The sequence below is a fragment of the Eretmochelys imbricata genome, chromosome 1 (assembly GCF_965152235.1).
Source record: "Eretmochelys imbricata isolate rEreImb1 chromosome 1, rEreImb1.hap1, whole genome shotgun sequence".
Lineage (NCBI taxonomy): Eukaryota > Metazoa > Chordata > Testudines > Cheloniidae > Eretmochelys > Eretmochelys imbricata.
In genome coordinates this window covers 255618334-255632630 of record NC_135572.1, presented here as the reverse complement: position 1 = coordinate 255632630, position 14297 = coordinate 255618334, and the positions used below count along the sequence as shown (strand labels likewise).

Here is a 14297-nt window from a genome sequence, read left to right as displayed (position 1 = left end):
TCATGTTTATGCACCCAAGGATCACATTAGTTCTTTTGACCACAGCATCACACTGTAGCTCATGATCAGCTGATTATCCACCAAAGCCCTCAAATCTTTTTCGTAGTCATTGCTTCCCAGGATAGAGTCCCCCATTCTGTAAGTATGGCCTACCTTCTTTGTTCCTAGATGTATACATGTACATCTAGCCATATTAAAACATACATTGTTTGCTTGCACCAACTTTACCAAGCGATCCAGGAGAGACTTTAAACACTACCTTAAAATTAGTCCCCAAAGAGTATCCCATTATTAAATGAGTGAGTCATGGAGCAAGATATGTATAAAGGAAGGGAGCGGAGGGCTAGTCCCCATTACAGTTGCAGTATTATTTCATTTTATTTCTCAGAAAAGTGATTCTATTTCAATTAATTTTATTGGGGTTGTATAGCTTGCAGGTGGGCCCAATTCATCCAGCTCCGGTCAAATTAGTGGGACTGTGTTGCCAACTCTGACAATTTTATTATGAGTCTATCACAGTGCTTAATTTGTGCAAGGGTTTGCCAAGGCTGAGCCTCAGCACCTCAAGGCTTGGCAATTCATAGACCTGCTACCTTTGGGGTTGCCATGTCAGTTATGAAAGTAAAAAAATTGCTTGAGCCCTGGCACCTTTCATTACAAATTAAGCACAGCTCTAGCGACATTTAGTATTCTTTTTAGAGCCTCACCTCTTAGAGGCCTGTGAGTATGTGAAAATCTCAGCTATCATTAACAACAACAAAAATACAAGTTACTAGCCCTCATGGGAGAGGGGCAAAGCTGGAAAACAGGAACGCTAAATGATCAAAAACCAGGAGGCAAATAAAAAGAACCCCACCTTGTATTATATTTTAAAATCTCATGATTTTTAAGCCAATCTCGAGATATGTTGGGGCTTGCCTCACAATTTTTTTTTGCGTGCTTGGCATCAGCATTAGCGAGGGGATCAGCTGCTTTTCAAGGCCACCCAGGATATACCCCTATGAAAAAAGGAGGAGAGCGGTTATTGTTGGGGGACCTGGCACCAGAAGGTGGTGTGCGGTAAGTCACAGGCACAGCTCGGAAACCAGGAAAGGTGAAATCCTGCCGCTTCCCCCATTGAAGTCAAGGGCAAACCCGGCACTGACCAGCCCAGACAGGCCTCCCCCCCAGAAGCGCTGGAGCTGGCCAAGCGCCTGGCTGGCGGCAGGGCCCGAACGCACCACCTCGGTGCAGGAGGCTGGGCCCCATAAGGGCGCCGCTGAACACAGGCCCGAGGGCCGGAGTCAGCCCAGCCCAGCGCCCCGCTGACCCTTCCCGCGGCCCCGCCAGCCCGGCGCGGTGGGGAACCGAGCGCCGCGGGAGCTGTTTCCAGTGGGGACCGTGCTCGGGCGGCGGCAGGAAGGAGGCTGCGGCGTGTGCGGGGGCTGCGGGGAGCCGGGCCCGGCTGCGCGTCCGAAGCCCCCGCCAGGCAGAGGCTGCAGGGTGAGAGGGGGCGGCAGGGCAGGGCAGGGCAGGTGGGGGGAGAGAGGCGGCAGGGGGGCAGGCATGCATGGGGCGCAGAGGCTGTGGGGGGGCAGGGCAGGCGGGGGGAGAGAGGCTGCGGGGGGGCAGGGTAGGCATGCATGGGGCGCAGAGGCTGTGGGGGGGCAGGGCAGGCGGGGGGAGAGAGGCTGCGGGGGGGCAGGGTAGGCATGCATGGGGCGCAGAGGCTGCAGGGGGGCAGGGCAGGCATGGGGTGCAGAGGCTGCAGGGGGAGAGAGGCTGCAGGGGGGCAGGGCAGGCATGGGGTGCAGAGGCTGCAGGGGGAGAGAGGCTGCAGGGGGCAGGGCAGGCATGGGGTGCAGAGGCTGCAGGGGGAGAGAGGCTGCAGGGGGGCAGGGCAGGCATGGGGTGCAGAGGCTGCAGGGGGAGAGAGGCTGCAGGGGGGCAGGGCAGGCATGGGGCGCAGAGGCTGCGGGGCGAGAGGGGAGCAGGGCTCACAGAGGCTACCGGGCGTGGGGGGCCGCAGAGGCTGCCGGGCACCGGGATTGGGTCTGGTTGGCTGCACAGAGGGCATTGGGCTGTTCAGTTATTTGCGCGCCCAGAGAGTGTCTGTCATTTGTTCTTTTTTGCACTTGATGGTGAAAACCGTGTGTGGCGTATAGGCATTGAGTGCCTATATGTGGGGCCCTACCAAATTCATGGTCCATTTTGGTCAATTTCACGGCCATTGGATTTAAAAAATTGTAGATTTCATGATTTCAATGGTGCATCCCATGAAGTGAGCTGTAACTCATGAAAGCTTATGCTCAAAGCAATTTGTTAGTCTCTAAGGTGCCACAAGTACTCCTTTTCTTTTTGCGGATACAGACTAACACAGCTGCTACTCTGAAACCGTTCATGATTTCAGCTATTTAAATCTGAAATTTCACAGTGTTGTAGTTGTAGGGGTCCTGACCCAAACAGGAGTTGTGTGTATGGGCGGGGGAGGGTCGTGGTACTGCTACCCTTACTCCTGCACTGCTGCAGGTGGCAGCAGCTGCCTTCAGAGCTGGGCAGCTGGAGAGCGGTGGCTGCTGGCCGGGAGCCTCGCTCTGAAGGCAGAGCTGCTGCTGCCAGCAGCAGCGCAGAAGTAAGGATGACATGGTGTGGTATTGCCACCCTTACTTCTGCGCTGCTGCCTGCAGAGCTGGGCCCTCAGCAGCCACTACGCTCCAGTCACCCAGCTCTGAAGGCAGCAGCACAGAAGTAAGGGTGGCATGGTATGGTATTGCCACCCTTACTTCTGCACTGCTGCTGGTGGGGCACTGCCTTCAGAGCTGGGCACTCGGCCAATAGTCGCCGCTCTCCGACCGCCCAGCTCTGAAGGCCATGCAGAAGTAAGGGTGGCAATACCATGACCCTCCTTAAAATAACCTTGCAATTCCCTTTCGGGTCTGGACCCCCTATCTGAGAAACGCTGGTCTCCCCCATGAAATCTGTGTGGTATAGGGTAAAAGCACACAAAAGACCGCTCTCATGTGGGGAGGCCAGATTTCAAGGTCCGTGATGTGTTTTTCATGGCTGTGAATTTGGTAGGGCCCTAGGTATATGGTATGCAGAAACAGAGAGCATTTTTATGGACCCGCCAAGGGAGGAGAGGATTTCCTTACCAGTTAGAGATGGTTAGGTGACCTAATAATATAATATAATTTCCACAACCTTTTCCTGTTGTGGAAAGCATGTTTGTTGTGCAGGCTAACTGTGCAGACGGATCTATCCCTCTATCAATAGGTGTTTTTCAGCTCTTGGTCAAAAGCAACGAGGAGTCCTTGTGGCACCTTAGATGAGGTGAGTTGTAGCTCACGAAAGCTTATGCTCAAATAAATTTGTTAGTCTCTAAGGTGCTGCAAGTACTCCTTTTCTTTTTGCGGATACAGACTAACATGCCTGCTACTCTGAAACCTTAGAGACTAACAAATTTATTTGGGCATAAGCTTTCTTGGGCTAGAACCCACTTCATCAGATGCATGGAGTGGAAAATACAGGAGCAGGTATAAATACATGAAAAGATGTGAATTGCCTTACCAGGTGTGAAGTTAGTCTCACAAACAATTCAATTGACAGCAGGATACTAAGGGAGGGAAAATAACTTTTGAAGTGGTAATGAGAGTGGCCCAGACAGTTGACAAGAAGATGTGAGTAACAGTAGGGGGAAATTAGTATTGGGGAAATTAGAGTTAGGTTTTATAATGACCAACTACTCCCAGTCTTTATTCAGGCCTAATCTGATGGTGTCCAGTTTGCAAATTAATTCCAGTTCTCCAGTTTCACGTTGGAGTCTGTTTCTGAAGTTTTTTGGTTGAAGAATTGCCACTTTTAGGTCTTTTATTGAGTGGCCGGGGAGATTTCAGTGTTCTCCTACTGGTTTTTGAATGTTATGATTCGTGATGTCAGATTTGTGTCCATTTATTCTTTTGCGTAGAGACTGTCCGGTTTGGCCAATGTACATGGCAGAGGGGCATTGCTGGCACATGATGGCATATATCACATAGGTAGATGTGCCCCTGATGGTGTGGCTGATGTGGTTAGGTCCTATGATGGTGTCCCTTGAATAGATATGTGGACAGAGTTTGCACCGGGGTTTGTTGCAGGGTTTGATTCCTGGGTTGGTGTTTTTGTTCTGTGGTGTGTGGTTGCTGATGAGTATTTGCTTCAGGTTGGGGGGCTGTCTGTAAGCGAGGACTGGCCTGTCCCCCAAGGTCTGTGAGAGTGAGGGATTGTCCTTCAGGATAGGTTGTAGATCCTTGATGGTGCGCTAGAGAGGTTTTAGTTGGGGGCTGCAGGTGACAGCTAGTGATGTTCTGTTAGTTTCTTTGTTGGGCCTGTCTTGTAGTAGATGACTTCTGGGTACCATTCTGGCTCTGTCAATCTGTTTCTTCACTTCAGCAAGTGGGTATTGTAGTTTTAAGAATGCTTGATAGAGATCCTGTAGGTGTTTGTCTCTGTCTGAGGGATCGGAGCAAATGCGGTTATATCTTAGAGCTTGGCTGTAGACAATGGACCGTGTGGTGTGGTCAGGGTGAAAGCTGGAGGCGTGTAGGTAGGAATAGCGGTCAGTAGGTTTCCGGTATAGGGTGGTGTTTATGTGACCATCGCTTATTAGCACTGTAGTGTCTAGGAACTGGATCTCTTGTGTGGACTGGTCCAGGCTGAGGTTGATGGTGGGGTGGAAATTGTTGAAATCTTTGTGGAATTCCTCAAGGGCCTCCTTTCAGTGCATCCAGATGATGAAGATGTCATCAATGTAGCACAAGTAGAGTAGGGGTGTAAGGGGATGAGAGCTGAGGAAGTGTCTAGTTTCCTTGAAGGGAAAGGAAGCAGGGGTTTTAGAAGCAATAATATCACAGTTGTCTCTGCTCTCATTGAATTAATCTTGTTATTATTAGCTCATCACACTGAGACTTCCAAGTTCTCATCCTCCATCCTCTTCCTGCATTGCCCCGTGAAGATAGACATGGCCAGGGTGGTCAGAATGTTTAAAACCTTCAAGACTCACTGGAAGAAAACCACAGTTGGGGTCTGCTTGCTCACCTGGGGAGGAAACTGGCTCTATGGAAAACACTGGTAATTATTACCTGCCCTTAAAGAAGTACGATAACAATGAACCTTTGTCTGTATTTTTGCTAATACCTTTTGATGTGACATGTGGATAGTAGTGTAATTGGGCAAACATCTGTAAAACTTGAGAAGGGTGGTTATAGATAGAGCTGCTTGCTTGGGACCCGTTAACAGCCTACAGGGCAATGACAAGACTGAGAGGTTTTTACATAGGCATGGTTATCCAGAGAGAAGCTGCAGTAGCTTAGCTATAGGAAGTGTACCTCTCGGGGAATTCTGCACCAAAAAATAAAACTCTCTGCACACAGTATTTTAAAATTCAGCATATTTTATTTGTCAAAATAACACAATGTAATCACTCTGGTTTCAATTATTTTGATAATTTATTTAAACTACAATACAACGGCTGGAGAATGGGAGTGGGGAAGTACTGGAGGAAATCCCCAAACCCCCTTGCCTCATAGTAATGTAGCTAGGCTTGACCCTTTATTTCTTATATTTATTAGTCAACAAATATATGCAGCCATATGCTCAGTGTTACATCATAGGCAACTGAAGAGCAAGTGAGGGCTGGGGAATCAAACCCACAATTTATATTGGCTACTGATCATCTCCAGAAAGGTCAGTAACAAACAGTTCATGGAGCACATTTTGATAGGAAATTTTACAGTACAAAACTTTAGATTCATTCTAATCACTAATGTACCATAAGCATTTATAAGGCCATACTGCCCTTTACACCACTCTGGCAATGTAATGGAGCTTTAAAATGTTTACATCTGTTTTATACTCCTGGGGGAGTTCACAAAGACAATGGAACAATTCACTAAGCAGTCAGGCTGCTGCATTCTGCTCTGCCTGAGGGGACAGCGCCTGCCCCATGCCAACCTCCTCAGAAACACCTCAAAACCCTGCCCCTCCACATCGAGCATGCTGCAATAGCAAGTGAGAGGAACAGTGTGTCTCTCTCACATACATGACTGCCCAGCTCCCACTCCCCTTCCTGGCGGTGATTTACGTCTCTACCAGACCAACCTGCCTGCACTGCTGGGTATGGGCACCTGACTGCTCTTGCAGCTTCCCTTTGCTTCCCTTTCAGAAGTAATTTTTCTGCGGGGAAGCAAAGAAATCTGCGGGGGACATGAATTCTGTGCACCACAGTGACGCAGAATTCCCCCAGGAGTATCTGATACGTCAAAAGGGATTACTTTTTAAACTTTTTTATAATGACTGGCTCTTAAAAAAAATGTTATTCTTAAATTTCGACACAACAGGAATGCTTGTTTTCTATTAAGACAGGTACCTTCTATGTACATGGCTCAGTTCTCTTTGAAAGCATCATACCACTTTAAAAAAAAATATCATTAATTCTTTGTATTCCTTTTCTTCTGACATTCTGAGAAGCACTTGTTCTTCTGGAGATACTCTCCTTCAAGCTCACCTAAGTTTTTTAAAATACATTTTTAAAGCACAGGAAGCCCTTTGGGGTTATTGGTTGCCCCTTCCATTAAGCCACATTCTTAAGAAGACTGCTGAACTTAACCTATGACTTCCAGACTCAGTCATCCGATGGCTTCTCTGTCATAAATTTGAGGTAGTTCCTACAGTACCTTAAAGAGACAGACTAGTGGAGTAGCATGGATTGCCTCGGAATTAGGCTGGAGGAGAGAGAGATTTTTCTCCTCTAAGTTGTAAAATCCAGTCGGCCAAATATTTGTTGTTGTTCGAACAGCATTATAGCAATGAATAAAAATATAAGTCCTGCGCCTGCAAATAGTTTCTCTAGCACAGATTCCTGTGCCCGTGTGGATGTCAGTAGCACTCCACATGAACACAGTGATATGCCCAAGTGGATCTGATTGCACAATTAGGGTTTTCCCCATTATTTTTGTTATTAATGTAGTTCTTATGAAAGGTGCCAAATTCACAGGCCTTGGAAACTTTAGTTCTATAACAGGTACAGCATTAGCCGCAGCATTTAAGCTTCCCTGCCTTGCTTTGTCTTGTGCTACCAACAGAACTGGATGGGCCACCTTCAGGAAGGATTTGGTGGTTCAGGCTTCATACTCATTCAGTTTTTGACCTCCCTACTGATAGCTCCCTTACTAGAGTGTGGATAGGGCACTAACAGTCATTCTAACTACCTTATATGCAACTAGTGCAATTGTTATCTTCACCTGCATGTTAAAGTACTATTTTTAAGTGCCCATCAATAAGCACACATGTGATTTCAGCATCAGCACAACTTTAGTTCCCGTGATTGCATTCTAGATATGTCAGCATCTGCCATAGGCAAAATATTGTTTGCCTTTTGAAATAAGATCACCCGCTCCTCCCTCACCAACTAGGGCAACAGCATGTATAGTATAGTTTCCTCTGTTGCTCGTTTCTGTTATCTCTGGAATAAATGTGCCCCACAGGGCTCTAAATCCTGGACTGGTTTCTGAAAAGATTTAAACAGACTTAAATTTCAATCCCAATTTTTAAGATTACTGTTAACATGATTTCATTATAGTGCAAATATAGCCAAATGATTCTGAAGTGCTATTGCTTTGGGGGTTGCAATTTGCTCCATCATCTCCCTGTGTCTTTTAAATCAGTGTGACAAGGGCTTAACTGTTTTTTCCCCCTAATGTTAAAATGCTGCCAAGGCCTCAGTGGAAAACAAATCTGCTTATACTGTGTATTATATTTTTCTTATTTCTTGTTCCCGGTTCTTTTTTTCTTCCTAGGGATATCCGCATTAAATCAGAATCTTTGTTTTGAAGTTTCAGTCTGCTTTGGCGACTTTCTTTATGCCTAACTCTTGGGGCTTAGCTGTCTTCAGGGAAGTCACACCAGCAGAAAATTTGGCCCATAGTCTTTTCTTTGTGATAGTGTAATTGGTTACTGTGGCACTGATTGATGCCATGGAGCATGATGACTTCAAGTGAGGAATAAGCAGTGACAGCAGATGAGCGGAGGTTCTGGTTTCATGTACATGCCTCCAATAACCAAAAGACCAATGAAAGAGAAATGTCAACTACACGAAATTATAAGTAGAAGTGTCTCTTCTTAATAGGTTGCCTTTCACAATTTTTCTATGAGATGTCAGTGAGTCTTTGAGGCTATTCCCCCCTTTCTTTCCCCAGAAGCAGCAGAAAAGCTGACCTTTGGTTCCTATGCGAAAGCTTTGCCCACTCTCTTGGGTGCCCAAATAGAACCATATTCAAGCACTTTCTGCTGCATGGGTGGGACGGAGGAGGGCAGGCCTTGGAGAGCCCCTTGAGGGTGACTCCACACTCCCTCCTCATACAGCACAGTGGAGCAGTCCTCTGCAGCAATATTCAGGGAGGATTGTGGACAGCACAGGAATATGTGCCCAGTGGGTCAACATATTGCATGATCCACTGGCCTTCAGAAGGAGTGATGGGCCACATTCAGTACTGCTCGTCTTGTCTTGTCATAAGAGTAGCTGGCACAGAGAATTCCATTTTTCATCATGTGACTCCCCCGCCCCAAGACACATCAGTCCATTTATGTGAGCTTTATTCCATTATTATTTGTATTACAGTAGCACCTAAAGGCCCATGAAAGATCATAGCCCCCCTCTGCTAGGCACGTTATCTGCGTAGCAAGACACATCCCTGCCCTGAAGAGCTTACAGTCTAAGGCAGACATATGGTAGAAGGGGAAACAGAGGCACAGAGAGGGAAAATCACTGTACTGTCTTTGGTCCACATGGTGTATTCTGGAGTACTCTTTTCTACTTACTGTACAATGTGAACATTTTGCATATGGTATATTTCATGCTTTAAATTGCAACGGATTTTTGTGCAGGTGGTTCCATGTAATTACCTGTAACTTAATAACTAGTTCAGTTGTTTTTGAATTCATTCTAAATAATGAAATTTAATTGAGCAATTATTTCAAGTTCTGTAGTATGTCTACAGAGAGGTGATTATGTTGGACAAAGCACAAGAGAATATACTGTGGGGAACAATACCACACAGGCAGGAGAGAATGGACTAGAAAATGCTTAATAGGTCCTTTATATCTCTAATCTATATAATCCTATTTAACTTTAATAAGGCACTGTAAAGGTTGGTAGGTCTGAGAATTTCGTATAATTTTCTCCACTTTCGTCTCTTTGAAAAGTATCTGAGATTCTCCATGTCTTCGTCTCAGAATCTTTCTCTCCCCTATAAATATAAAATATAATGCTTTGGTGGGAAAAGACAGAACAGCTAGGACTTGAAAAATGTACCTAATCCCAACACATCCTAGCCCACCTGAAAAATATACATGTTGGCACACCCTGCTGAAATTAAAACTAATAAAACAGTTATGCACTATTTATTGTGTGCTGATGGATTACAATAAATTGTCATTCACCTTTCTACATATGTTTTAATATTTTGACTTGCTATCTCTTCCCCCTCTTCCCTCCCCCCCCTTAAATGCCTTCATTTCTTTCTGGGCTTCAATCCACAGTATTGCTTTCAGAGCATTCGAAAACTACGAGATTTTCTTAGAAATCATGAGATTTTTAAAAACACTAAATTTGGAGTCTCTTTGGTTGCCGTTGGAGTTTTCAGCATTTAGGGCTCATGTTTTACATTTTTGCTACAACCATGAGAGCTAGAAGCTTAATTTTTTTTTTTTTTTTTTTTAAATGAAAGCTGAGATTCTCACATAGTCATGTCTCCAGGAATTGAGCTATAATGAAGAATCACAAGATCACAATAAAATCATGAGAATTAGAAACACTAATTCTGCATTTTCTCTTCTATAATCATGCTTTATCTTTCCTTATGTTGTTTTCAGCATCTTTTTTTCTCTTTCTTCTTCCTCCAATCCCTTTATATCTTTTTCCCTACATTATGTTCATTACCTCCTTCCCCATATTTTCAGTCTCCTTTCTTCCACTCTAAAAATCTCCCTCTACCATACTTCCCTTTTCTAACTTACTTTATTGGTCTCTCACCTGGCCGCTCCCACATACATTAAACCATCACCTCACAACCACAAAATACTTGAAAATTTTGCTAGATTCCTGAAAGCCAGAGGACTAAACCCACTAGCCAAAAATTGATATGAAAAATAATGGGGATGGGCTGTTATTCAGGAGCAACATCCAGCTGAGAAGCCACATGGTCCTTCCACTAGTGGTGGGGAGTCCTAGTAGAGTCCTGTCTGTAGACCCTGTTCACCTAGACCACCTTTCTTATTTGTCTCCCTTCCTATCACAGACCCTCCCAGCTGCTGCCACCGTGGGCTGGGGGTGGAGATGTCACTGTACTATAAAGAACTATTTAAATAGAATGTTGTGAGATTTGTTTTTAAAAAATCCTGTTTTAAACATGCCTCCCCCGCTCCCCTATTTTTGTGTAGAAGGGTCTCTTGGACAGGCCAAAGAGCCACTCTCTGTGAGGGCACCTGCTTGTTTACTGTCAATTTTGACTCCACCATGCTTTTCCTGGCAAACACACTTCCTCAGGATCTGGGGAAGGGGCCTGCATCATCAAGGAAACAGTGAAACTGACTATAAACAAAGTGTGTCAAAAACACAACACAAATAAACAGGAAAAAATAGAGGGGAGTTTAAAAAAAACCCTCTAATCTCTTTCGGTTTCAGTAATGTTGGAGATTACTTGTAACAAAAGTAGTCACAATATTTTCATATGGAATGTGATTTTTTTCAGGTTGATGCCCCTTTAACCTCCCTATGTTTTAACTTTTCCTGTCTACAAAGTGGAAATAACACTTTCCTACCTGATGTGGTTTTTGTGAAGATGATTAATTCATTTGCAAAGTGCTTTGAGTTCCTTGGGTGGAAGATGAAACATAACTGTAAAGTGTTGTTATTTATCTCAAAACAGTATTTCTTGTGCTTGAAAACAAGGCTTGACATAGAGATCTTTCTGGATCTCTGTGGAGCGCTATTGCTGGGGCACGAGACAGAGAAGCCAAAAGATGAGTGTGAATTATTTATGTGCGTATTTAGTTTAATATTTTTTCCCATCCCTTGTCAGAATGCCAGATTTTTGTGGAAAGGAAAGATGGATATTCCTAGGAGTATCTTGAGCCTGTTGGGACAGTAACCTTTAAAATACCCCTTTGCTTAAAACTTGTCTGTTGTTTTTTTATTATTATTATTATTTATTAGGCATTGTTTATGGTTTCTTTGTTATAATCCATTCTGGCTTAGAACTGGCTTGTTTTATCTTTAGTGTGTTCTGATTTTGAAGTATGTTGTTAAAAATAGAGAGCTCCAGGTCCATCTATAGGGCTGTATAAATACAATAGAAAGGAATGCTAATCCTTAGGAAACTAGCTAAGCTCTCCCAGATGGACATCATATGGGAATGGTCTAATTTCCAGGATTTCCCCATAAACCTCTAGGGGCCACTTTCCCTAGGGAGGAGGATGTGTCTTGTGGCTTCTGAGGAGCAGAGACAGGTCAGGATCCTTGTCTATAGTTATTCCTCCACTGATGGAATGTGCTGCAGGGTCTGGGCTGTCAGACTGTGGCAGCATGTTTTCATGCACCCTTGGTGACGTACTGGTTACACTGGGGAGCACTAGAGGTGCGTTTAGCCCCAAGTACCTGGTGCGCGAGGCAACACTTGAAGCGCTTAATAAACTGAGTGTAGATTATGTTGCCTGTGAGGTTTGCCGTTGTCGACATCTGAGGCTAAATTACTATGCGTGAGGTGTACTTGACTAGACTTATATCTATCCTTTTAGAACAGCTTAAAGGTTTAGTGAAGTCTTGTGCTTCTGTTTCTGGCACTGCTGGAGTGTCTGACGAAAGGGTTTACTTTAGCTGACATCAATTCATATTAGCCTCTGACATCCTGGAATTAGCTGTCTGAGGCTTTGCTTGTTCATTTGTGCTGCTGAAGGAAGGTTTTTTGCTCCCTTTGGCTTTTCCATCCTCTCCTCAAGACTTCGCAGGAAGAAGCTCATTTATTTTTTGCCATTTCAAAGTTCATCCCTTTTTGGGTTCAGATGCTGTGATTGTAGCTTTCATTTGAGCTATTTAAAGTAACGACCTCTCCAGCAAATGAATGGCAAACCAGCCAAAGCCATCCTAGATTTGCTTAGGGACAGAAGAACTCTGGAGTAGCTGCTTTTGGCCAGATCCTCCCTTCAGATACACATGTGGCTCTCACTGACTTTACTGAGAGCTGCACATGCATATCTAAGGCAAGAATTTTGCACTTGATCTTCATAATTTCTCCATAGTTGCACCCCTTTCCCGTGGGAAAATTTGTTAGTGTCCTATAGTGGATGGACCCCAGAACCTACCTTTGGGTATGAAGAAAATGCCCCTTCTGTCCCACAGCTGGTAACAGGAAAGAGAGAGTAGAGCATGGTAACTCGCCACCATGCTAATCAGATGGCAGAGGCTTGTGGTAGCTCAGTTTGAAGGTCAAAGAGCTGGTATCTCGGCCTGGCTGTGGCAGACACAATTTTTAAATGCAGCATTTGCCCCAGGGAGTGACAGTGAGTCGTTGCACTAGCCTTTCACCTTCAGACACGTTAGTTCACATCCTGATTGATTTAGGTCACAAGTGAAAATGAGTTTGGCATGGGAGGTCCCATACTCTAGTGTGGTGGATGGTATCGTCTTGAGAGAGGCACTGAACTGGAATAGCTGAGGTATTGCAGGTAAAAAGTAAAATAGGCAAGAAAGATGTGAGAGATGAACGGGAAGTGGGATAATTTGTACCATACCTGACTGGGCTGTGCCTGACCATAGCCCTAGTGCTATTATTACAAAACTCTAATTTCTCATAAAATACAAATGCTTAAAAAAAATCCAAGTTCTTGCATTCAGGATAGAGGCTGTTCCAGCAGCACAGGAAAAGGAAAGGTAGAATACCATCCTGCTGCATGTGAGTATGTTTCCATTGACCTTCCCTGGAATTATACCAGTTTACACTTGGGTTTCCTTTTGTCCTGTGTATATATTGTCTGGTGTATCATATTAAAGGATGTGCTCAAGATGCAAGGCGAAAGCTTAGGGTAAGCTTTGTGTGCATGCAGCTATGTGACAATACTGCACTTTTGTTGAAAGTCAAATAGAGGTTTACTTGAGACTTTGGTTACCAAATCAAGGTGATAGAGTTGAATTATCTTTGGAAATGGGGAGCGGACAGGATAGATAACCTCATCTAGTTATGTCACTGCATGGTAATTGGCTGGAACTACAGTAGAGTCATTTCAGAGGATCAAAGAGACTCTGTGACTTGGCTGGCCTAAGTGGTTATGATCTCTAAAATCCTAAAAGTTTGGAACCCCCTGGTGACAGATTGCTTCTTCTTACATTCTGTCTCAGCGGTTAGATGTAATGAGTTGGTATTGGAACTCTCCAAGACTGGCAACAGGGTCTGAATTGGACAACCTTGTTGGCACAGTGCACAAATCATCTCTTTGAATGTGAGCGGGTGCCTTGTCCAACCTGCTCTACAGACATACTCCACGCAATATGTGAAGTCCAAACTCTGCCCCATCACTCACAAAGAAAACAACAATTTATAACATAAAAGTCAGTTCAAACTTTCTACCCAGTTTTGGCTACTTCTCAAAATACTTCTCGGCTTACACCCCAGGACCTCTCCTCCACACTTCCCGTATATCCAGGTGGCATAATGAGTCACCTGCTTAAGTGAGTTCTGCCAAATTACGTTTGCTAAATTCTTTCCTATCACGATCGGCACCTGCTTAACAAAGTGGGTGTTTCAGGCAAATGCTGCCAGCCTGTTACAGTGATGCTTTTGATAGACTCTTGAATCATTGACAGGGTGGGCCTTTATATTTATTGTGTCAAAGTGGTGGGCACCGTGTATAAATATCTGTTTTAAATAAGTGATGCATTTTCACCTTCCATGTGTGGCAAACAAGGAGTTGACTTTCACCACAGAAAATATTGGCAAGGTTCACAGGGCTTTGGCTCTCATTGCCAGTAAGCTAAGTGTCATTGGTAGCATTAATTTGATTGCTGCACTTTATGTTCCCTGCCAGATGATAACTCGGTTTGTCACTTTTTTGAAGGTTCCATCCTGAGCAGCTGCTGCAGCTTTTTTGATATTAACTTCATTAAAAACATTGAGCATAAATGCAAAGTCTGGGGAAGCTGATTCAGACTGAGCATCTGATGTTCACATCCTCCCAAAGCCAAGCTTGTAATAGAAATACTAATGTTCTGGTCGTGACAAGTGGCACAGATG

The 14297-nt window shown here is 44.6% G+C and overlaps 1 protein-coding gene across 1 annotated transcript in view; it reads left to right on the top strand.

The window, feature by feature from the left end:
* Positions 1–1250: 1250 nt before the first annotated feature.
* Positions 1251–14297, top strand: part of AGK (acylglycerol kinase) — a 56256-nt gene continuing 43209 nt past the window's right edge. The window contains exons 1-2 of the mRNA XM_077828060.1: positions 1251–1482; positions 4908–5085. Coding sequence (XP_077684186.1) covers positions 4976–5085 — 110 coding nt within the window. The 5' untranslated portion in view covers positions 1251–1482; positions 4908–4975. The remainder of the gene's footprint in view (positions 1483–4907; positions 5086–14297) is intronic.